Source organism: Staurois parvus, unplaced genomic scaffold, assembly GCF_062004578.1.
Source record: "Staurois parvus isolate SC_StPar_1 unplaced genomic scaffold, SC_StPar_1.0 ptg003075l, whole genome shotgun sequence".
NCBI classification, from domain to species: Eukaryota; Metazoa; Chordata; class Amphibia; order Anura; family Ranidae; genus Staurois; species Staurois parvus.
In genome coordinates, this window is record NW_028320871.1 from 2,857 (window position 1) to 28,844 (window position 25,988).

Below are 25,988 nucleotides of genomic sequence, written 5' to 3' on the forward strand. Positions count from 1 at the left end.
GCGGATGCCGGGCGATCGTCTTCCTCTTCCCTCCCTGAATCAGGCTTGTTGTGGTTTCCAGCAGTGGGGGCCAATCTGCAACCATCGCACCTGGCTGGCCACAATGTATCGCCTGCAGCATGAAGCGTGCCATTATTTATCACTGAGGGGCCACTTCAGCATGCCCTAAGCGCATCATATAGAGGGGCCACTTCAGCATGCCCTAAGCACACCGTATAGAGGGGCCACTTCAGCATGCCCTAAGTGCATCATATAGAGGGGCCACTTCAGCATGCCCTAAGCACACTGTATAGAGGGGCCACTTCAGCATGCCCTAAGCGCACCGTATAGAGGGGCCACTTCAGCATGCCCTAAGCGCACCGAATAAAGGAGCCACTTCAGCATGCCCTAAGCGCACCGTATAGAGGGGCCACTTCAGCATGCCCTAAGCGCACCGTATAGAGGGGCCACTTCAGCATGCCCTAAGTGCACCGTATAGAGGGGCCACTTCAGCATGCCCTAAGCGCACCGTATAGAGGGGCCACTTCAGCATGTCCTAAGCGCACCATATAGAGGGGCCACTTCAGCATGCCCTAAGCGCACCGTATAGAGGGGCCACTTCAGCATGCCCTAAGCGCATCGTTTAGCATGACTTAATGGCAGGTTTTGGGAGGCCACTTTAGCATGACTTAATGGTACTTTTTGGGAGGCCCCTTTAGCATGCCTTAATGGCACTTATTGGGAGGCCCCCTTAGCATGTCCTAAGCACACCGTATAGAGGGGCCACTTCAGCATGCCCTAAGCGCACCGTATAGAGGGGCCACTTCAGCATGCCCTAAGCGCACGGTATAGAGGGGCCACTTCAGCATGCCCTAAGCGCACCGTATAGAAGGGCCACTTCAGCATGTCCTAAGCACACCATATAGAGGGGCCACTTCAGCATGCCCTAAGCGCACCATATAGAGGGGCCACTTCAGCATGCCCTAAGCACACCATATAGAGGGACCACTTCAGCATGCCCTAAGCGCATCGTTTAGCATGACTTAATGGCAGGTTTTGGGAGGCCCCCTTAGCATGCCTTAATGGCACATTTTGGAGGCCACTTTAGCATGTCTGAAGCACACTTTAGGACGCCACACGTGAATCAGGGCCTGTAGCTTTCTTCTTCCCCCCCCCCAGTGCTCCTGAAGAACAGCCAGGTGGTCCCTCTCCACTCCGACGTGAACCTGACCTGTCCCGGCTGCCGTGGTCAGACATGGTGGAGTCGCCACAACCGGACGGTGAAGCTGCAGGACGGCCCTCACCTATTGCTGATGTCCATTGGCTACGAGGATGAGGATAACTACACCTGTTACCGGGACGGCGCCCCCTCCTGTACCGTGCAGCTACTGGTGAAAGGTGAGAGCCAATCCACTGTCCGGGGTAAACCAACGCACCCACACAGGGGGCCACAAGAGGGGGGAGCCAACGTACCCACACAGGGGGGCCACAAGAGGGGGGAGCCAACACACCCACACAGGGGCCACAAGAGGGGGGAGCCAACGCACCCACACAGGGGCCACAAGAGGGGGGAGCCAACGTACCCACACAGGGGGGCCACAAGAGGGCGGAGCCAACGTACCCACACAGGGGGGCCACAAGAGGGCGGAGCCAACGCACCCACACGGGGGGCCACAAGAGGGGGGAGCCAACGCACCCACACAGGGGGCCACAAGAGGGGGGAGCCAACACACCCACACAGGGGCCACAGGAGGGGGGAGCCAACGCACCCACACAGGGGGCCACAAGAGGGGGGAGCCAACACACCCACACAGGGGCAACAAGAGGGCGGAGCCAACGTACCCACACAGGGGGGCCACAAGAGGGGGGAGCCAACGCACCCACACGGGGGGCCACAAGAGGGGGGAGCCAACGCACCCACACAGGGGCCACAAGAGGGGGGAGCCAACATACCCACACAGGGGGGCCACAAGAGGGGGGAGCCAATGCACCCACACGGGGGGCCACAAGAGGGGGGAGCCAACACACCCACACGGGGGGCCACAAGAGGGGGGAGCCAATGCACCCACATGGGGGGCCACAAGAGGGGGGAGCCAACGCACCCACACGGGGGGCCACAAGAGGGGGGAGCCAACGCACCCACACAGGGGGCCACAAGAGGGGGGAGCCAACACACCCACACAGGGGCCACAAGAGGGGGGGAGCCAACGCACCCACACAGGGGGCCACAAGAGGGGGGAGCCAACACACCCACACAGGGGCAACAAGAGGGCGGAGCCAACGTACCCACACAGGGGGGCCACAAGAGGGGGGAGCCAACGCACCCACACGGGGGGCCACAAGAGGGGGGAGCCAACGCACCCACACAGGGGCCACAAGAGGGGGGAGCCAACGTACCCACACGGGGGGCCACAAGAGGGGGGAGCCAACACACGCACACGGGGGGCCACAAGAGGGGGGAGCCAACGCACCCACACGGGGGGCCACAAGAGGGGGGAGCCAACGCACCCACACAGGGGCCACAAGAGGAGGGAGCCAATGCACCCACACGGGGGGCCACAAGAGGGGGGAGCCAACACACCCACACGGGGGGCCACAAGAGGGGGGAGCCAATGCACCCACACGGGGGGCCACAAGAGGGGGGAGCCAACGCACCCACACGAGGGGGTCACAAGAGGGGGGAGCCAACGCACCCACATGGGGGGCCACAAGAGGGGGGAGCCAACACACCCACACGGGGGGCCACAAGAGGGGGGAGCCAACGCACCCACAGAGGAGGCCACAAGAGGGGGGAGCCAACGCACCCACAGAGGAGGCCACAAGAGGGGGGAGCCAACGCACCCACACAGGGGCCACAAGAGGAGGGAGCCAATGCACCCACACGGGGGGCCACAAGAGGGGGGAGCCAACACACCCACACGGGGGGCCACAAGAGGGGAGCCAACGCACCCACACGGGGGGCCACAAGAGGGGGAGCCAACGCACCCACACGAGGGGGTCACAAGAGGGGGGAGCCAACGCACCCACATGAGGGGCCACAAGAGGGGGAGCCAACACACCCACACGGGGGGCCACAAGAGGGGGGAGCCAACGCACCCACACAGGGGCCACAAGAGGAGGGAGCCAATGCACCCACACGGGGGGGCCACAAGAGGGGGGAGCCAACACACCCACACGGGGGGCCACAAGAGGGGGGAGCCAATGCACCCACACGGGGGGCCACAAGAGGGGGGAGCCAACGCACCCACACGAGAAGGTCACAAGAGGGGGGAGCCAACGCACCCACATGGGGGGCCACAAGAGGGGGGAGCCAACACACCCACACGGGGGGCCACAAGAGGGGGGAGCCAACGCACCCACAGAGGAGGCCACAAGAGGGGGGAGCCAACACACCCACACGGGGGGCCACAACTGGGGAGAGCCAACGCACCCACACAGGGGCCACAAGAGGAGGGAGCCAATGCACCCACACGGGGGGCCACAAGACGGGGGAACCAATGCATCCACACGGGGGGCCACAAGAGGGGGGAGCCAACGCACCCACACAGGGGGACCACAAGAAAGGGGAGCCAACGCACCCACACAGGAGGGCCACAAGAGGGGGGAGCCAACGCACCCACATGGGCGGCCACAACTGGGGAGAGCCAACGCACCCACACAGGGGGGCCGCAAGAGGGGGGAGCCAATGCACCCACACGGGGCCACAAGAGGGGGGAGCCAACGCACCCACACAGGGGGCCACAAGAGGGGGGAGCCAACGCACCCACACGGAGGCCACAAGAGGGGGGAGCCAATGCACCCACACGGGGGCCACAAGAGGGGGGAGCCAATACACCCACACAGGGGGCCACAAGAGGGGGGAGCCAACGCACCCACACGCAGGCCACAAGAGGGGGGAGCCAATGCACCCACACGGGGGCCACAAGAGGGGGGAGCCAACACACCCACACGGGACCACAAGAGGGGGGAGCCAACGCACCCACACAGGGGCCACAAGAGGGGGGAGCCAACGCACCCACACGGAGGCCACAAGAGGGGGGAGCCAATGCACCCACACGGGGGCCACAAGAGGGGGGAGCCAACACACCCACACTGGGCCACAAGAGGGGGGAAGAGGTCTTTTTTTTTTTTTAGTTTCACTTTTTTCTGTTCCCAGATGATATTGAGAATCCGCAGATTTCGTGTTACATCCGCCACCCCACCCACAACATCACCTGCCACTGGCAGACCACGGGGGAGCTCCGCCCACACCTCAAGGTCACGCTCATAGAGTGGATGTAAGTGCCGCGACGTTGGCGGCGTTTGTCCATTTTGGGCGCCGATTGCGTGTATTTGATACAAAATGTCTTTTTTTTTGGTGGGGGGGGGAATTTAGACCGGTTGAATAGATCTGATTGTAAGGTGTATGGCCATCCTGTGCAATGATTGTATGATCGGATTGTATGGTGTGTGTGGCCAGATTGACAGCCAATGCAAGTCTGGGTACTGAGGTGGTTTTGCTTTGTGCCCCCCCCCCCCCCCCCAGAAACCACAAGAAGAACCGCTGCTCTTACATCCCATCGATCGGTAAATTCACCTGCAGCACGCCGTACAAGGAGGGGGACAACCGGCGGCACGTCTTGTCCCTGTGTGTCATCGGACGGACGGACAGCCGGACCAGTAACAGAGTAGACACCACCCCAGACGAGCTAGGTATGTAGGCAGTTCATTGAGACTCTGCGTGGGCGGGGCGGAAATACTGCATAGTGCTCCACCCTTGCGGTGCTCTGGGGAGGACACCATCACTGTTCGCTGTTAGGCAGTTCATTGAGATTCTGCATGGGCGGGGTGGAAATACTGCGTAGTGCTCCACCCCTGCGGTGCTCATGGGAGGACACCACCACTGTTCGCTGTTTGGCAGTTGAGACTCTGCATGGGCGGGGCACAAATACAGCGTAGTGCTCCACCCCCTGTGGTGCTCAGGGGAGGGCACCATCACTGTTCGCTGTTAGGCAGTTGAGACTGTGTATGGGCGGGGCACAAATACAGCGTAGTGCTCCACCCCCTGTGGTGCTCAGGGGAGGACACCACCACTGTTCGCTGTTAGGCAGTTCATTGAGATTCTGCATGGGCGGGGCAGAAATACTGCGTAGTGCTCCACCCCTGCGGTGCTCATGGGAGGACACCACCACTGTTCGCTGTTAGGCAGTTGAGACTCTGCATGGGCGGGGCACAAATACAGTGTAGTGCTCCACCCCCTGTGGTGCTCAGGGGAGGACACCATCACTGTTCGATGTTAGGCAGTTTATTGAGACTCTGCATGGGCGGGGCAGAAATACTGCGTAGTGCTCCACCCCTGTTGTGCTCAGGGGAGGACACCATCGCTGTTAGGAAGTTCATTGAGATTCTGCATGGGCGGGGCGGAAATACTGCGTAGTGCTCCACCTCTGCAGTGCTCATGGGAGCACACTACCACTGTTCGCTGTTAGGCAGTTCATTGAGATTCTGCATGGGCAGGGCAGAAATACTGCGTAGTGCTCCACCTCTGCAGTGCTCATGGGAGGACACCACCACTGTTCGCTGTTAGGCAGTTGAGATTCTGCATGGGCGGGGCAGAAATATGGCGTAGTGCTCCACCCCCTGTGGTGCTCAGACGAGGACACCATCACTGTTTGCTGTTAGGCAGTTCATTGAGATTCTGCATGGGCGGGGCACAAATACTGAGTAGTGCTCCACCCCCTGTGGTGCTCAGGGGAGGACACCACCACTGTTCAGAACCTAAAGCTCTGTAGACCTTGCCCCCCCCCCCCCCCCAATGCCACAATGAACAAGTCCTCCTGACATGGAAACGTCCTGCTTATGGGTTCCTCCACTACTGGCTACCTAAATATCCCCTCCTGGGTGTGGCCATGGCTCCGAATCAGCATGCAAGGGTCAAATCAGAATTAAAAAAAAAAAAAGCGCAATAATATACAGCACATGGAGCCCATAGTTTCTGAAGGTGTCAGGTGGTTTTTTTTTTTTTTTTTTTATTAAGCTCCTCTCAGGATGGAAAAATATGTGATCCTAGAATTGTCCATGGAAAATGTATCTCCGGTGTTCTGTTGTTTCCCCCCCCCCCCAGTGCAGCCCGACCCCCCAATCAATGTGACGGTCACCTCATTGGAGAATCAGCCCCGCAAGCTCCGGGTCTCCTGGTCGCCCCCCAGGACATGGCAGAACAACTTCTATCAGCTGCAGTACCAGGTGCAGTACCGCGTGGAGGGCACCCTGCATGTCTCCAATGTAAGTCAATGTTCAGATGTGACAGATGTACTGGCCAATCAGCATTTACAGTGCCCCGCCCCTGAGGGGCTAAGAGGAAGGGAACCACCACTGTTCAAAGCCTGAAGCTCTGTAAATCCCTCCACCACTGTTCCGTCTGGGCTACAAGTAGGTGTTGCCACACTGAACATGCCCACCCTGAGCTCTCTCCCTCCTGTACACCTCTCTGATCTCTCTCCCTCCTGTACACCTCTCTGATCTCTCTCTCCCCTGTACACCTCTCTGATCTCTCTCCCTCCTGTACACCTCCCTGATCTCTCTCCCTCCTGTACACCTCCTTGATCTCTCTCCCTCCTGTACACCTCTCTGATCTCTCTCTCCCTCCTGTACACCTCCTTGATCTCTCTCTCCCTCCTGTACACCTCTCTGATCTCTCTCTCTCTCTCCTGTACACCTCTCTGAGCTCTCTCCCTCCTGTACACCTCTCTGATCTCTCTCTCTCTCTCCTGTACACCTCTCTGATCTCTCTCTCTCCTGTACACCTCTCTGATCTCTCTCCCTCCTGTACACCTCCCTGATCTCTCTCCCTCCTGTACACCCCTCTGATCTCCATCCCTCCTGTACACCTCTCTGATCTCTCTCCCTCCTGTACACCTCCCTGATCTCTCTCCCTCCTGTACACCTCTCTGATCTCTCTCCCTCCTGTACACCTCCCTGATCTCTCTCCCTCCTGTACACCCCTCTGATCTCCCTCCCTCCTGTACACCCTCTCTGAGCTCTCTCTCTCCTGTACACCTCCTTGATCTCTCTCCCGCCTGTACACCTCTCTGATCTCTCTCCCTCCTGTACACCTCTCTGATCTCTCTCTCTCCTGTACACCTCTCTGATCTCTCTCCCTCCTGTACACCTCTCTGATCTCTCTCTCTCCTGTACACCTCCTTGATCTCTCTCCCGCCTGTACACCTCTCTGATCTCTCTCCCTCCTGTACACCTCCTTGATCTCTCTCCCGCCTGTACACCTCTCTGATCTCTCTCCCTCCTGTACACCTCTCTGATCTCTCTCCCTCCTGTACACCTCTCTGATCTCTCTCTCCTGTACACCTCCCTGATCTCTCTCCCGCCTGTACACCTCTCTGATCTCTCTCCCTCCTGTACACCTCTCTGATCTCTCTCTCTCTCCTGTACACCTCTCTGATCTCTCTCCCTCCTGTACACCTCTCTGATCTCTCTCTCTCCTGTACACCTCCTTGATCTCTCTCCCGCCTGTACACCTCTCTGATCTCTCTCCCTCCTGTACACCTCTCTGATCTCTCTCTCTCCTGTACACCTCTCTGATCTCTCTCCCTCCTGTACACCTCTCTGATCTCTCTCCCTCCTGTACACCTCTCTGATCTCTCTCTCCTGTACACCTCCCTGATCTCTCTCCCGCCTGTACACCTCTCTGATCTCTCTCCCTCCTGTACACCTCTCTGATCTCTCTCTCTCCTGTACACCTCCTTGATCTCTCTCCCGCCTGTACACCTCTCTGATCTCTCTCTCTCCTGTACACCTCTCTGATCTCTCTCTCTCCTGTACACCTCTCTGATCTCTCTCCCTCCTGTACACCTCTCTGATCTCTCTCTCTCCTGTACACCTCCTTGATCTCTCTCCCGCCTGTACACCTCTCTGATCTCTCTCCCTCCTGTACACCTCCTTGATCTCTCTCCCGCCTGTACACCTCTCTGATCTCTCTCCCTCCTGTACACCTCTCTGATCTCTCTCCCTCCTGTACACCTCTCTGATCTCTCTCCCTCCTGTACACCTCCACTGGCCTCCATTCAGTGTCCTCCACCCCTCTCTGCCAATCCCTACAGTTGAAACAAACAAACAAAAACAATCGATCGCTTCACCCCCACCATCCCCACCCCTTCCAGCAGCTGGTATTGGTGGAATACACATCATCAAATTACAAATTGTAAAAAAAAAAAAATAATGATATCAGGATTCAACTCTTTTTGCACCTCGACAAAAACATCTCTTGTGAAACTGAAACCGTGCGTGGGCGGAAAATGGAAAAAAATCGTAATCTGCGCACACCGTTCCTTATCGTCGCCATCTGAAACCTGCGAAAGAAAATTGCCGTAGAGATATCCCCACTCAGCTGAAAATCGATCAATGCCGGCCATACACGGGTTGAATTCCGAACAATTTTTTGTCCGAAAATCAGAAACGTCCTTCGCTCGGTAATCCGACGGCGACATCAATGATTTAAAAAATCTGCCGACCGAGTCATAAAGTTCACCTCATACAACAGGCGAAACTTCCGTTCCCTCCAGGTCACGGCTCGGAAAAAAACGATCGTACGATTTGACCGTCGTTAAGTCGAAAATCGGTTGTTTTTCAAAAATTTTCCCGATCACCGAAAAAGGGGGGAGGAACCATGAAAATCAGCCGATGCCATTGACCCCACTAACAGAGCAAAAATCGGCGGATTATTCTTAGGTCTGATTTTCGGATAAAAAAATCGGTTGAATTTCAACCCGTGTATGGCCGGCCGATCTTTTTAGTAAAAAAAAAAAAAAAAACAAATTATTTTATAACCAAAATTATAATTTTTCTAATTTTTTTTTTTACATTTTTATTTTTTTAGATTATTAATGTTTTGTTTTTTTATAGCATTTTCTATAGCATACTGTCACCCTAGCAGTACAGTGTCACCATAGTGACACTGTACTACTTGTGGGGGGGGGTGTGATGAAGATTTTTTTTTTTTTGAGACAGATAAAACTTTATTTTGGTGGTGTTTATTCACCGCTTGGATTTTTTATTTTTTTTTGCTATATAAATGATAAAATCCAAACATTTTGAAAAAAATAAGTTTTTCTTATAAAATTGTGCAAATAAATAATCTTTCTTCATAAATCTTGGCCAAAATGTATTCAGCTATCTTTATATTAAAAAAAAAATAACCCAAATTATTTTATAACCAAAAATTATACTTTTTCAAATTTTTTTTTAACATTTTAATTTTTTTAGATTATTAATGTTTTTTTTTATAGGATTGTCACCCTAGCAGTACAGTCACCATAGTGACACTGTACTAATTGTGGGGGGTGATGAAGATTTTCTTTTTTTTTGAGACATATAAAACATTATTTTGGTGTTTATTCACCGCTGGGATTTTGTTTTTTTTTTTTGCTATATAAATGATAAAGTCCAAACATTTTGAAAAAAAAAAAAGGGGTTTTATTTTTAGCAAATAAATAATCCGCTTGGATTTTTTAATTTTTTTTTGCTATATAAATGATAAAATCCAAACATTTTGAAAAAAAAAAGGGGGTTTTATTTTTGCAAATAAATAATCCACTTGGATTTTTTAATTTTTTTTGCTATATAAATGATAAAATCCAAACATTTTGAAAAAAAAAGTTTTTCTTATAAAATTGTGCAAATAAATAATCTTTCTTCATAAATCTTGGCCAAAATGTATTCAGCTATCTTTATATTAAAAAAAAATAACCCAAATTATTTTATAACCAAAAATTATACTTTTTCAAATTTTTTTTTTAACATTTTAATTTTTTTAGATTATTAATGTTTTTTTTTTTATAGGATTGTCACCCTAGCAGTACAGTCACCATAGTGACACTGTACTAATTGTGGGGGGTGATGAAGATTTTCTTTTTTTTTTGAGACATATAAAACATTATTTTGGTGTTTATTCACCGCTGAGATTTTGTTTTTTTTTTTTGCTATATAAATGATAAAGTCCAAACATTTTGAAAAAAAAAAAGGGGTTTTATTTTTAGCAAATAAATAATCCGCTTGGATTTTTTAATTTTTTTTTGCTATATAAATGATAAAATCCAAACATTTTGAAAAAAAAAAAGGGGGTTTTATTTTTGCAAATAAATAATCCGCTTGGATTTTTTAATTTTTTTTTGCTATATAAATGATAAAATCCAAACATTTTGAAAAAAAAAAAGTTTTTCTTATAAAATTGTGCAAATAAATAATCTTTCTTCATAAATCTTGGCCAAAATGTATTCAGCTATCTTTATATTAAAAAAAAAATAACCCAAATTATTTTATAACCAAAAATTATACTTTTTCAAATTTTTTTTTTAACATTTTAATTTTTTTAGATTATTAATGTTTTTTTTTTATAGGATTGTCACCCTAGCAGTACAGTCACCATAGTGACACTGTACTAATTGTGGGGGGTGATGAAGATTTTCTTTTTTTTTGAGACATATAAAACATTATTTTGGTGTTTATTCACCGCTGGGATTTTGTTTTTTTTTTTTGCTATATAAATGATAAAGTCCAAACATTTTGAAAAAAAAAAAGGGGTTTTATTTTTAGCAAATAAATAATCCGCTTGGATTTTTTAATTTTTTTTTGCTATATAAATGATAAAATCCAAACATTTTGAAAAAAAAAAGGGGTTTTATTTTTAGCAAATAAATAATCCGCTTGGATTTTTTAATTTTTTTTTGCTATATAAATGATAAAATCCAAACATTTTGAAAAAAAAAGTTTTTCTTATAAAATTGTGCAAATAAATAATCTTTCTTCATAAATCTTGACCAACATGTATTCAGCTATCTTATTATTAAAACATTTTTTTAAAAATCCCAAATTAGTTTCTAACCAAAAATTATAATTAAAAAAAGTTACCTTTTATTTATTTTTTTATATTATTATTCATGATTTTTTTTTTTCTTTTTTTTTAACATACCGTCCTCCGGACACAGCGGAACACCGATCGCTGTACGGGACCTCCGTGTGAGGTCCTGATCATGTGATCACTGGCCAATTTGCGTTTTGAAATGTTTTCCCCCCGACTAGAAGACCGTTCTGAAATGTAATCTTCTGGTTAATGACCAAAAAGGGCGTTTTACAAATATCCCGTTCGGCTTCCCTCAGGGGACGACCGAAGAACAGGACTTCATGATCAACGACGCGCTGGCGAGGTGGCGGCATGTAGTCCGCGTCAGGGCGAAAGAGGAGTTATCCCACACCTGGAGCGCGTGGAGTGAAGAGGCGCTCGGCACCCCCTGGACAGGTATATATAAAGGACATCGAATATCCTCCCCATATCCCACACGGAAGAAAAATATATCTGAAATGCTACAATTTTGGGCGTATTCAATATATTTTAGAATATATTTAAATAAATAAATATGTATATATATATATATATACATACTGCATGTTGAAATACGTTTTTATAACAAAAAATATGAAAAATATTTTTTTAAATTTTTTAAAAATACATTTCAAATACACTTTATGTCTTTAAAAATGCAAATCTGCATTTTTGGAACGCATTTACAAATATATCTAAAAAATATATGTTAAAATTACTTTTTTATATGTAAAAAAAATCTGAAGAATATATTTAAAAACATTTTTTTAAATATATTTTTTTAAATATATTCTTCAGATTATTTTTTAACTTATAAAAAGTCATTTTAATATATTTTTTTTTTTTACATATATTTATAAATGCATTCCAAAAATGTAGATTTGTATTTTTAAAGACATACAGTATATTTGAATTGTATTTTTTAAAATATTATATTATTATATATTATTATTATATTATTATTATATTATATTATATATTATTTATATATATATATATATATATACATTTTTTAAAATATATTTTTAATATATGTTAGAATATATTTCAACAAATAAATATAAATATATATATATATAATGTGTGTGTGTGTGTATATATATATAATTTATTTATTTGTTGAAATATATTCTAACATATATTAAAAATATATTTTAAAAAATGTATATATATATATATAAATAATATATAATATAATATAATAATAATATATAATAATATAATATTTTAAAAAATACAATTCAAATATACTGTATGTCTTTAAAAATACAAATCTACATTTTTGGAATGCATTTACAAATATATGTAGAAAAAAAAAATATTAAAATGACTTATTTGAAGAATATATTTAAAAAAATATATTTAAAAAAAAATGTTTTTAAATATATTCTTCAGATTTTTTTTACATATAAAAAAAGTAATATATATATATATATTTATTTATTTAAATATATTCTAAAATATATTGAATACGGCCAAAATTGTAGCGTTTCAAATATATGGCAATAAATTTGGGAGGAATATTTTAAAAATATATTTTTCTTCCATGTGGGATTTCAACCAACCAAACCTGCACACCCGACGTCCCTTCCACACAATCTACCTGCCCCGCTCCGGTGTGGAAAGTCGATATGTCGCTCTGTGTGGCTGAACTTCCACTTTTCATTCCTTCTGATTATTATGGGATGCAGAGGAGGAGATCAGACAGTAATTCCTGCAATTTTCTGTTTTTACAGCAAAAGAGGAAAATGAGCGGCCGGCAACTACGGTAAGTGTGAGAGTCGGGGGAGGAGGGTGACCCCATATTAGGAGGATTATCTACTGATTGTGACCCCCTCACTCCACTCAGGACTTTGGGGGCTTCACTGGAACATCAGCAGAAGAGGAGGAGACAGAAGGTGAGAGAAAACCCTCCTGAAATACTCTGCGCTGCTGGAGGACTCCTCTCCTTCCTCTGTAACTCCTCTCCTGAAATACTCTGCACTGCTGGAGGACTCCTCTCCTTCCTCTATAACTCTCCTCTCCTGAAATACTCTGCACTGCTGGAGGACTCCGCCCCTTCCTCTATAACTCTCCTCTCCTGAAATACTCTGCACTGCTGGAGGACTCCGCTCCTTCCTCTATAACTCTCCTCTCCTGAAATACTCTGCACTGCTGGAGGACTCCTCTCCTTCCTCTATAACTCTCCTCTCCTGAAATACTCTGCACTGCTGGAGGACTCCTCTCCTTCCTCTATAACTCTCCTCTCCTGAAATACTCTGCTCTGCTGGAGGACTCCGCTCCTTCCTCTATAACTCTCCTCTCCTGAAATACTCTGCTCTGCTGGAGGACTCCGCTCCTTCCTCTATAACTCTCCTCTCCTGAAATACTCTGCACTGCTGGAGGACTCCTCTCCTTCCTCTATAACTCCTCTCCTGAAATACTCTGCACTGCTGGAGGACTCCGCCCCTTCCTCTATAACTCCTCCCCTGAAATACTCTGCACTGCTGAAGGACTCCGCTCCTTCCTCTGTAACTCTCCTCTCCTGAAATACTCTGCGCTGCTGGAGGACTCCGCTCCTTCCTCTATAACTCTCCTCTCCTGAAATACTCTGCACTGCTGGAGGACTCCGCTCCTTCCTCTGTAACTCCTCTCCTGAAATACTCTGCCCTGCTGGAGGACTCCGCTCCTTCCTCTGTAACTCCTCTCCTGAAATACTCTGCTGGAGGACTCCGCTCCTTCCTCTATAACTCTCCTCTCCTGAAATACTCTGCTGGAGGACTCCGCTCCTTCCTCTATAACTCCTCTCCTGAAATACTCTGCGCTGCTGGAGGACTCCGCTCCTTCCTCTATAACTCTCCTCTCCTGGAATACTCTGCACTGCTGGAGGACTCCGCTCCTTCCTCTATAACTCTCCTCTCCTGAAATACTCTGCACTGCTGGAGGACTCCGCTCCTTCCTCTATAACTCTCCTCTCCTGGAATACTCTGCACTGCTGGAGGACTCCGCTCCTTCCTCTATAACTCTCCTCTCCTGAAATACTCTGCGCTGCTGGAGGACTCCGCTCCTTCCTCTATAACTCCTCTCCTGAAATACTCTGCGCTGCTGGAGGACTCCGCTCCTTCCTCTATAACTCTCCTCTCCTGAAATACTCTGCACTGCTGGAGGACTCCGCCCCTTCCTCTATAACTCTCCTCTCCTGAAATACTCTGCGCTGCTGGAGGACTCCGCTCCTTCCTCTATAACTCTCCTCTCCTGAAATACTCTGCACTGCTGGAGGACTCCGCTCCTTCCTCTATAACTCTCCTCTCCTGAAATACTCTGCTCTGCTGGAGGACTCCGCTCCTTCCTCTATAACTCTCCTCTCCTGAAATACTCTGCTCTGCTGGAGGACTCCTCTCCTTCCTCTATAACTCTCCTCTCCTGAAATACTCTGCACTGCTGGAGGACTCCGCCCCTTCCTCTATAACTCTCCTCTCCTGAAATACTCTGCGCTGCTGGAGGACTCCGCTCTTTCCTCTATAACTCCTCTCCTGAAATACTCTGCGCTGCTGGAGGACTCCGCTCCTTCCTCTATAACTCCTCTCCTGAAATACTCTGCTCTGCTGGAGGACTCCTCTCCTTCCTCTATAACTCTCCTCTCCTGAAATACTCTGCACTGCTGGAGGACTCCGCCCCTTCCTCTATAACTCTCCTCTCCTGAAATACTCTGCGCTGCTGGAGGACTCCGCTCTTTCCTCTATAACTCCTCTCCTGAAATACTCTGCGCTGCTGGAGGACTCCGCTCCTTCCTCTATAACTCCTCTCCTGAAATAGTGTGCACTGCTGGAGGACTCCTCTCCTTCCTCTATAACTCCTCTCCTGAAATACTCTGCTCTGCTGGAGGACTCCTCTCCTTCCTCTTCAACTCTCCTCTCCTGAAATACTCTGCACTGCTGGAGGACTCCGCTCCTTCCTCTATAACTCTCCTCTCCTGAAATACTCTGCACTGCTGGAGGACTCCTCTCCTTCCTCTATAACTCTCCTCTCTTGAAATACTCTGCGCTGCTGGAGGACTCCGCTCCTTCCTCTATAACTCTCCTCTCCTGAAATACTCTGCACTGCTGGAGGACTCCTCTCCTTCCTCTATAACTCTCCTCTCTTGAAATACTCTGCGCTGCTGGAGGACTCCTCTCCTTCCTCTATAACTCCTCTCCTGAAATACTCTGCGCTGCTGGAGGACTCCTCTCCTTCCTCTATAACTCCTCTCCTGAAATACTCTGCTCTGCTGGAGGACTCCTCTCCTTCCTCTATAACTCCTCTCCTGAAATACTCTGCTCTGCTGGAGGACTCCTCTCCTTCCTCTATAACTCTCCTCTCCTGAAATACTCTGCTCTGCTTAAGGACTCCTCTCCTTCCTCTATAACTCTCCTCTCCTGAAATACTCTGCACTGCTGGAGGACTCCGCCCCTTCCTCTATAACTCTCCTCTCCTGAAATACTCTGCGTTGCTGGAGGACTCCGCTCTTTCCTCTATAACTCCTCTCCTGAAATACTCTGCTCTGCTGGAGGACTCCTCTCCTTCCTCTTCAACTCTCCTCTCCTGAAATACTCTGCACTGCTGGAGGACTCCTCTCCTTCCTCTATAACTCTCCTCTCCTGAAATATTCGGCACTGCTGGAGGACTCCGCTCCTTCCTCTATAACTCCTCTCCTCTCCTGAAATACTCTGCACTGCTGGAGGACTCCTCTCCTTCCTCTATAACTCCTCTCCTGAAATACTCTGCGCTGCTGGAGGACTCCGCTCCTTCCTCTATAACTCTCCTCTCCTGAAATACTCTGCACTGCTGGAGGACTCCGCTCCTTCCTCTATAACTCTCCTCTCCTGAAATACTCTGCTCTGCTGGAGGACTCCGCTCCTTCCTCTATAACTCTCCTCTCCTGAAATACTCTGCACTGCTGGAGGACTCCGCTCCTTCCTCTATAACTCTCCTCTCCTGAAATACTCTGCACTGCTGGAGGACTCCGCTCCTTCCTCTGTAACTCTCCTCTCCTGAAATACTCTGCACTGCTGGAGGACTCCTCTCCTTCCTCTATAACTCCTCTCCTGAAATACTCTGCGCTGCTGGAGGACTCCGCTCCTTCCTCTATAACTCTCCTCTCCTGAAATACTCTGCTCTGCTGGAGGACTCCTCTCCTTCCTCTATAACTCTCCTCTCCTGAAATACTCTGCTCTGCTTAAGGACTCCTCTCCTTCCTCTATAACTCTCCTCTCCTGAAATACTCTGCACTGCTGGAGGACTCCGCTCCTTCCTCTATAACTCTCCTCTCCTGAAATACTCTGCGCTGCTGGAGGACTCCTCTCCTTCCTCTATAACTCTCCTCTCCTGAAATATTCGGCACTGCTGGAGGACTCCTCTCCTTCCTCTATAACTCCTCTCCTGAAATACTCTGCGCTGCCGGAGGACTCCGTTCCTTCCTCTATAACTCTCCTCTCCTGAAATACTGTGCACTGCTGGAGGACTCCTCTCCTTCCTCTATAACTCCTCTCCTGAAATACTCTGCGCTGCTGGAGGACTCCTCTCCTTCCTCTATAACTCTCCTCTCCTGAATACTCTGCACTGCTGGAGGACTCCTCTCCTTCCTCTATAACTCCTCTCCTGAAATACTCTGCGCTGCTGGAGGACTCCGCTCCTTCCTCTATAACTCTCCTCTCCTGAAATACTCTGCGCTGCTGGAGGACTCCGCTCCTTCCTCTATAACTCCTCTCCTGAAATACTCTGCGCTGCTGGAGGACTCCGCTCCTTCCTCTATAACTCTCCTCTCCTGAAATACTCTGCGCTGCTGGAGGACTCCGCTCCTTCCTCTATAACTCTCCTCTCCTGAAATACTCTGCTCTGCTGGAGGACTCCGCTCCTCCCTCTATAACTCTCCTCTCCTGAAATACTCTGCACTGCTGGAGGACTCCTCTCCTTCCTCTATAACTCCTCTCCTGAATTACTCTGCGCTGCTGGAGGACTCCTCTCCTTCCTCTATAACTCCTCTCCTGAAATACTCTGCGCTGCTGGAGGACTCCGCCCCTTCCTCTATAACTCCTCTCCTGAAATACTCTGCGCTGCTGGAGGACTCCGCCCCTTCCTCTATAACTCTCCTGTCCTGAAATACTCTGCACTGCTGGAGGACTCCTCTCCTTCCTCTATAACTCCTCTCCTGAAATACTCTGCACTGCTGGAGGACTCCGCCCCTTCCTCTATAACTCCTCTCCTGAAATACTCTGCGCTGCTGGAGGACTCCGCCCCTTCCTCTATAACTCTCCTCTCCTGAAATATTCTGCGCTGCTGGAGGACTCCGCCCCTTCCTCTATAACTCCTCTCCTGAAATACTCTGCGCTGCTGGAGGACTCCGCCCCTTCCTCTATAACTCCTCTCCTGAAATACTCTGCACTGCTGGGGGACTCCGCTCCTCCCTCTATAACTCCTCTCCTGAAATACTCTGCACTGCTGGAGGACTCCTCTCCTTCCTCTTCAACTCTCCTCTCCTGAAATACTCTGCTCTGCTGGAGGACTCCGCTCCTTCCTCTATAACTCTCCTCTCCTGAAATACTCTGCTCTGCTGGAGGACTCCGCTCCTTCTTCTATAACTCCTCTCCTGAAATACTCTGCACTGCTGGAGGACTCCGCTCCTTCTTCTATAACTCCTCTCCTGAAATACTCTGCTCTGCTGGAGGACTCCGCTCCTTCCTCTATAACTCTCCTCTCCTGAAATACTCTGCTCTGCTGGAGGACTCCGCTCCTCCCTCTATAACTCTCCTCTCCTGAAATACTCTGCGCTGCTGGAGGACTCCTCTCCTTCCTCTATAACTCTCCTCTCCTGAAATACTCTGCACTGCTGGAGGACTCCTCTCCTTCCTCTATAACTCTCCTCTCCTGAAATACTCTGCGATGCTGGAGGACTCCTCTCCTTCCTCTATAACTCCTCTCCTGAAATACTCTGCACTGCTGGAGGACTCCTCTCCTTCCTCTATAACTCTCCTCTCCTGAAATACTCTGCTCTGCTGGAGGACTCCTCTCCTTCCTCGTTAACTCTCCTCTCCTGAAATACTCTGCTCTGCTGGAGGACTCCGCTCCTTCCTCTATAACTCTCCTTTCCTGAAATACTCTGCACTGCTGGAGGACTCCGCCCCTTCCTCTATAACTCCTCCCCTGAAATACTCTGCACTGCTGGAGGACTCCTCTCCTTCCTCTATAACTCTCCTCTCCTGAAATACTCTGCGCTGCTGGAGGACTCCTCTCCTTCCTCTATAACTCTCCTCTCCTGAAATACTCTGCACTGCTGGAGGACTCCTCTCCTTCCTCTATAACTCCTCTCCTGAAATACTCTGCGCTGCTGGAGGACTCCGATGCTTCCTCTATAACTCCTCTCCTGAAATACTCTGCGCTGCTGGAGGACTCCGCTCCTTCCTCTATAACTCCTCTCCTGAAATACTCTGCGCTGCTGGAGGACTCCGCTCCTTCCTCTATAACTCTCCTCTCCTGAAATACTCTGCACTGCTGGAGGACTCCTCTCCTTCCTCTATAACTCCTCTCCTGAAATACTCTGCACTGCTGGAGGACTCCGCCCCTTCCTCTATAACTCTCCTCTCCTGAAATACTCTGCGATGCTGGAGGACTCCGCCCCTTCCTCTATAACTCCTCTCCTGAAATACTCTGCACTGCTGGAGGACTCCGCTCCTTCCTCTATAACTCTCCTCTCCTGAAATACTCTGCGATGCTGGAGGACTCCGCCCCTTCCTCTATAACTCCTCTCCTGAAATACTCTGCACTGCTGGAGGACTCCTCTCCTTCCTCTATAACTCCTCTCCTGAAATACTCTGCACTGCTGGAGGACTCCGCTCCTCCCTCTATAACTCTCCTCTCCTGAAATACTCTGCACTGCTGGAGGACTCCTCTCCTTCCTCTATAACTCTCCTCTCCTGAAATACTCTGCACTGCTGGAGGACTCGGCTCCTTCCTCTATAACTCTCCTCTCCTGAAATACTCTGCTCTGCTGGAGGACTCCGCTCCTTCCTCTATAACTCCTCTCCTGAAATACTCTGCACTGCTGGAGGACTCCGCCCCTTCCTCTATAACTCTCCTCTCCTGAAATACTCTGCGATGCTGGAGGACTCCGCCCCTTCCTCTATAACTCCTCTCCTGAAATACTCTGCACTGCTGGAGGACTCCGCTCCTTCCTCTATAACTCTCCTCTCCTGAAATACTCTGCGATGCTGGAGGACTCCGCCCCTTCCTCTATAACTCCTCTCCTGAAATACTCTGCACTGCTGGAGGACTCCTCTCCTTCCTCTATAACTCCTCTCCTGAAATACTCTGCACTGCTGGAGGACTCCGCTCCTCCCTCTATAACTCTCCTCTCCTGAAATACTCTGCACTGCTGGAGGACTCCTCTCCTTCCTCTATAACTCTCCTCTCCTGAAATACTCTGCACTGCTGGAGGACTCGGCTCCTTCCTCTATAACTCTCCTCTCCTGAAATACTCTGCTCTGCTGGAGGACTCCGCTCCTTCCTCTATAACTCCTCTCCTGAAATACTCTGCTCTGCTGGAGGACTCCGCTCCTTCCTCTATAACTCCTCTCCTCTCCTGAAATACTCTGCACTGCTGGAGGACTCCTCTCCTTCCTCTATAACTCCTCTCCTGAAATACTCTGCGCTGCTGGAGGACTCCTTCCTCTATAACTCTCCTCTCCTGAAATACTCTGCACTGCTGGAGGACTCCGCTCCTTCCTCTATAACTCCTCTCCTGAAATACTCTGCACTGCTGGAGGACTCCTCTCCTTCCTCTATAACTCCTCTCCTGAAATACTCTGCACTGCTGGAGGACTCCGCCCCTTCCTCTATAACTCCTCTCCTGAAATACTCTGCGCTGCTGGAGGACTCCGATGCTTCCTCTATAACTCCTCTCCTGAAATACTCTGCTCTGCTGGAGGACTCCTCTCCTTCCTCTATAACTCTCCTCTCCTGAAATACTCTGCTCTGCTGGAGGACTCCTCTCCTTCCTCTATAACTCTCCTCTCCTGAAATACTCTGCTCTGCTGGAGGACTCCGCTCCTTCCTCTATAACTCTCCTCTCCTGAAATACTCTGCACTGCTGGAGGACTCCTCTCCTTCCTCTATAACTCTCCTCTCCTGAAATACTCTGCTCTGCTGGAGGACTCCGCTCCTCCCTCTATAACTCTCCTCTCCTGAAATACTCTGCGATGCTGGAGGACTCCGCCCCTTCCTCTATAACTCCTCTCCTGAAATACTCTGCACTGCTGGAGGACTCCTCTCCTTCCTCTATAACTCTCCTCTCCTGAAATACTCTGCGCTGCCGGAGGACTCCTCTCCCTCCTCTATAACTCTCCTCTCCTGAAATACTCTGCTCTGCTGCAGGACTCCTCTCCTTCCTCTATAACTCTCCCTGCAATGTCTTACAGCAATAACAGAGGCAAAGCCCTCGGCCCCCATCCCCCGCTACGTGTGGCTCGTGTCAGGGGTCAGTTTTGTCATTGTCCTCGCCCTGTTCCTGGGGATACTAATGAGGTAAGTAGGTGACAAACCCCTCTTACTCCTGAGGGGGGCGGTCCCTCTCCTTCATCTCTGATTTTCTTCCCTGCTTTTTGAGATCTGCTGGACTTGTAATGTGGCAATGGTGGCTTATCCCAGAGTCTGCTGGCCAATGGGAGCTTTGCTGATTTTAATTTACTATTTATTTAATTTATTATCTGATTATTTCATTTATTATCCAATTATTTAATTTATTATAAGTTTATTTAATTTATTATTTATTATCAATTACTTAATTTATTATCCATTATTTCATTTATTTTTCAATTATTTCATTTATTATCCACTATTTAATTTATTATCTATTATTTAATTTATTATCCAATTATTTAAGGTATTATCCATTATTTCATTTATTATCCACTATTTAATTTATTATCTATTATTTAATTTATTATCCAATTATTTAAGGTATTATCCAAATATTTCATTTATTATCCAATTATTTAATTTATTATCCATTATTTCATTTATTATCCAATTATTTCATTTATTATCCACTATTTCATTTATTATCTATTATTTCATTTATTATCCAATTATTTCATTTATTATCCATTATTTCATTTATTATCCACTATTTAATTTATTATCTATTATTTAATTTATTATCCAATTATTTAAGGTATTATCCAATTATTTAATTTATTATCCAATTATTTAATTTATTATCCATTATTTTATTTATTATCCAATTATTTCATTTATTATCCAATTATTTAAGGTATTATCCATTATTTCATTTATTATCCACTATTTAATTTATTATCTATTATTTAATTTATTATCCAATTATTTCATTTATTATCCATTATTTCATTTATTATCCACTATTTAATTTATTATCTATTATTTAATTTATTATCCAATTATTTAAGGTATTATCCTATTATTTCATGTATTATCCAATTATTTCATTTATTATCCACTATTTAATTTATTATCCAATTATTTCATTTATTATCCAATTATTTCATTTATTATCCAATTATTTCATTTATTATCCATTATTTCATTTATTATCCACTATTTAATTTATTATCTATTATTTAATTTATTATCCAATTATTTAAGGTATTATCCAATTATTTAATTTATTATCCAATTATTTAATTTATTATCCATTATTTTATTTATTATCCAATTATTTCATTTATTATCCAATTATTTAAGGTATTATCCATTATTTCATTTATTATCCACTATTTAATTTATTATCTATTAATTCATTTATTATCCAATTATTTCATTTATTATCCATTATTTCATTTATTATCCACTATTTAATTTATTATCTATTATTTAATTTATTATCCAATTATTTAAGGTATTATCCAAATATTTCATTTATTATCCAATTATTTAATTTATTATCCAATTATTTAATTTATTATCCAATTATTTAATATATTATCCATTATTTCATTTATTATCCAGTTATTTAATTTATTATCCACTATTTAATTTATTATCTATTATTTCATTTATTATCCATTATTTCATTTATTATCCACTATTTAATTTATTATCTATTATTTAATTTATTATCCAATTATTTAAGGTATTATCCAATTATTTCATTTATTATCCAATTATTTCATTTATTATCCACTATTTAATTTATTATCCAATTATTTCATTTATTATCCAATTATTTAATTTATTATCCAATTATTTAATGTATTATCCATTATTTAAATTATTATCCAATTATTTAATTTATTATCCAATTATTTAATGTATTATGAGCGTTGTCACCGTGGAACAGGATGTGTTTTAGTGGCAGGATCATCAGGTGAAAAAAAAAGGGGAAAAAAAAAGACCTAAAAAAAAAATAAAAAGGGTGCAGCCACCACAAGTGAGGACTGGGAAGCCTCCGCATGTTACATTGTCCCGTGTTGTCCTTCCATTATTTGGCCATTTGTTGTCCCAGGAGCTTGCACTCTAAACCTTTTCTCCCGTTCCAGAAATGGAGAGGTGAAGCTGCTGAAGCTGAAAGGCGGACTGCTGAGGGTCCTTTTCCAGCCGTCGCGGAGCGCGCCGGAAGTGCCGCAACCTCGGCCCGGCGAGCCCCTCCTGAAGGCGCTGAGCCACTTCCCCGAAGCGGTGACTGTCATCCTGCCGACGCCGTGTGACGAGGACTAGATCGTGGCCCTGGAGGTACAAAGTTCGACATAGGACGCCGTGCTGGCCAATAGGAAGATGGCGTCGTATGAAAATACAATGGCGCCATCGAAAGAAGGGCGCCAACTTTTATTTTACGAAGAGAACGTTCTGCGAGGATTTTCTGGTCCCTCGCAAAGTTTTTGTTTTTTCGGACAGCGAGATATTTTAGGTCTTTGGTCGCGTTGGCGTGCGTCATCATCTACAATCAGCGCGCTGAGACGCCATGAGGTCCAGCCCACGTGGTCTCAGGAAGTGAGTTGAGCGGCTAAAAAATGATCCCCCCCAAAAAAAAATCTGCAACACAGAGAGCTCTGGTAGTCTACATGCTGATATGTAGAAATAGATGGATCTGATGGCGGCCATCCGCGCGTTCATGGTGGGGGTGCTGGAAGGTCCTACATCCTCATCTGCTCCTATCGCCTTAGTCGGGGCAAAGGAGGAGGAGGACTTGGGCAAGAGGGGGAGGTCCAAGGTAAAGGAGGAGGAGGACTTGGGCAAGAGGGGCAGGTCCAAGGTAAAGGAGGAGGAGGACTTCAGCAAGAGGGGGAGGTCCAAGGTAAAGGAGGAGGAGGACTTGGGCAAGAGGGGGAGGTCCAAGGTAAAGGAGGAGGAGGACTTGGGCAAGAGGGGGAGGTCCAAGGTAAAGGAGGAGGAGGACTTGGGCAAGAGGGGGGAGGTCCAAGGTAAAGGAGGGGAGCACCGAGGTAAAGGAGGAGGTGGACTTGGGCAAGAGGGGGAGGTCCAAGGTAAAGGAGGAGGAGGACTTGGGCAAGAGGGGGAGGTCCAAGGTAAAGGAGGAGGAGGACTTGGTCAAGAGGGGGAGGTCCAAGGTAAAGGAGGAGGAGGACTTGGGCAAGAGGGGGAGGTCCAAGGTAAAGGAGGAGGAGGACTTGGGCAAGAGGGGGAGCACCGAGGTAAAGGAGGACTTGGGCAAGAGGGGGAGGTCCAAGGTAAAGGAGGAGGAGGACTTGGGCAAGAGGGGGAGGTCCAAGGTAAAGGAGGAGGAGGACTTGGGCAAGAGGGGGAGGTCCAAGGTAAAGGAGGAGGAGGACTTGGGCAAGAGGGGGAGGTCCAAGGTAAAGGAGGAGGAGGACAAGAGGTGGAGCACCAAGGTAAAGGAGGAGGAGGACTAGGACAAGAGGTGGAGCACCAAGGGAAAGGAGGACTAGGACTAGAGGTGGAGCACCAAGGGAAAGGAGGACTAGGACAAGAGGTGGAGCACCAAGGGAAAGGAGGACTAGGACAAGAGGTGGAGCACCAAGGGAAAGGAGGACTAGGACAAGAGGTGGAGCATCGAGGTAAAGGAGGACTAGTACATGAGGTGGAGCACCAAGGGAAAGGAGGACTAGGACAAGAGGTGGAGCACCAAGGGAAAGGAGGACTAGGACAAGAGGGGGAGAACTATAGAAAAGGAGGAGGACATGGGCAAGTGGAGGAGCACCATGGAAAAGGTATAGGAATGCTGAAAGTGGGAGCACCAAGGTGAAGGAAGAGTACCAGAAAGAGAGGGGAAGCACCTAGGTGAAGAAGGAGGGGGACTAGGTAAAGAGAGGGAGCACTGTGGCAAAGGAGGAGGAGGACTGGGGTAACAGGGGAGCACAAGGGCAAAAGACAAATACAGGAGAAGGGCACCAAGGTGAAGGAGGAGCACTATGAAGAGAGAGGGAGCACTAAGGTGAGGGAGCACTGGGGCAAAGAAGAGGAATACTAGAATACTATGGTGAAAGAACCTTGGGATGAGGGAGGAGGAGCTCTAGGATGATGGGGAGACGGGTTGGAGGTGGAAGACTGGTGTGAAGCAGAGGGAGCAGTAGGGTGCAGGAGGTGGAGCTCCAGGGTGAAGCAGAGGGAGCAGTAGGGTGCAGGAGGTGGAGCTCCAGTGTGAAGCAGAGGGAGCAGTAGGGTGCAGGAGGTCCATCCCATCTGTCTGAGTCTCCCCCTGTAGGGGGCTCAGTGGAAGGACGAGCGGGGCAGCACATAGCAGTACAATTATTTTCCAAACCCAAAATGAATCCCTCCAACCTCCGATGGCTCCTCCCATTAAATCTGACACTGCAGAAAGTTATCAGAACCGAAGGCGTTGGCGATAAAGTTGCTGCAGGGAGGGGAAGATATTTTCCAACGAGCAGCTCCTCTTCCTGTCCAAGAAAGTAAAAAAACCTGAGCTGCGCAGAGAAGGCTCCGTGGCAATCATTCGGAAAAAGGGCGATTATTGGTGCTCCCACCGCCGATCGTGAATAGACGGGCGTATATAGGGGGAAATAATCGGACACAACTCGATGATCATATACAATACAACCCTCCGGAGCCAAGTAGGTCAGATTTCGTGACGCCGCCGCGTCCTCCAGCAGGTCGGCCACCTTTGTATTTTTTGGGTTACGGTCAGGAAACCAGAGGATGGAGTCTACAAACCACAAGGAAGGATTTTGGCTCCTCTGTTTTAATGGTTTGCGCCTGAACACCCGGGCGGACGAACCGTTGTCTCTCCCACGCTGCAGGAAACGCGTCCGTGTACCCAAATGTGACAAACAGCAAATGTGATTTGACATGAACTTCAAAGAGGATGTAACAGATGGCCCCTGTAAGTGGAATCCTTTCAAGCTGAACTCTCGGATAAAATACTTCTTTAGGGGCTTTTTATCGGATTTCTGTCCATCCAGTCCTGAGATTCACACAGCTCCGCCTAGCAGGGCAGCAAGAGACCCAATCTGCAGTTTCACTTTCACTTACAGCTCCCATACCTATTCTATGACTGGCCAGCGAAAGGAGAAGGATCAGACCGAAGAGCTTATCTCTGTGTCACTCTGCTCTCCCCTCCTATCAGTGTCCTTGCCCTGAAGCACATCTGATTGCCTTTCTCTGAGCTCTGACGTAGAGGCTGATTCCAAGTCAGATCCGGGTACGAAAAAAAAAATACATTGAATGATATAATAATTTTAGAAAATTTTTAGATCTGAGTTCAGCTTTCCTGCTGGGCCTATCAGGGTAGGTTTTCCATCACTTCCTGTGGGGGGGTTAACCGGACGGGAGGCGGTGACTTGGAAGTGAGGTCGAACTTTCTTATCAAGGACACCGGGTACAAATTTTAATTGCTGATGTATCATTTCTTTGCACCTTGTGACATGAATCGATGGTTATATTGTAGATTGGAAAAGTAAAATCAGAATGTACATAGTAGCGGGTGATTCCGATGGAAATAAAACATGAAATATGTTGGAACGATGGGATGTGGATTTTCTGTACCTGAAAGCTGGTCAACGGGTCCCCAGTTGGATGGTGGAGGTGGTGGTGTCACTATATAGGTGAACTGTGTGATCTTCTTATCCCTGTCTCTTAAAGAGCATCACAATGTCTACATTGTATCCACCCCTGGGTGCTTAAAGTATTAAGTTCATATATTTATTGTCTTTTC

The 25,988-nt window shown here is 47.4% G+C and overlaps 1 protein-coding gene across 1 annotated transcript; it reads left to right on the plus strand.

Annotated features, from left to right (window-relative positions):
- Nucleotides 1-383: 383 nt before the first annotated feature.
- IL6R (interleukin 6 receptor) lies at nucleotides 384-25,795 on the plus strand. Its single transcript, XM_089667173.1, has 9 exons — nucleotides 384-1,377; nucleotides 4,136-4,256; nucleotides 4,505-4,671; nucleotides 6,083-6,243; nucleotides 11,131-11,269; nucleotides 12,589-12,620; nucleotides 12,702-12,750; nucleotides 20,281-20,386; nucleotides 22,378-25,795. Exons 1-9 carry the CDS (start codon nucleotides 1,293-1,295, stop codon nucleotides 22,553-22,555), a joined length of 1,038 nt encoding a protein of 345 aa, XP_089523299.1. The 5' UTR covers nucleotides 384-1,292; the 3' UTR covers nucleotides 22,556-25,795.
- Nucleotides 25,796-25,988: the final 193 nt, after the last annotated feature.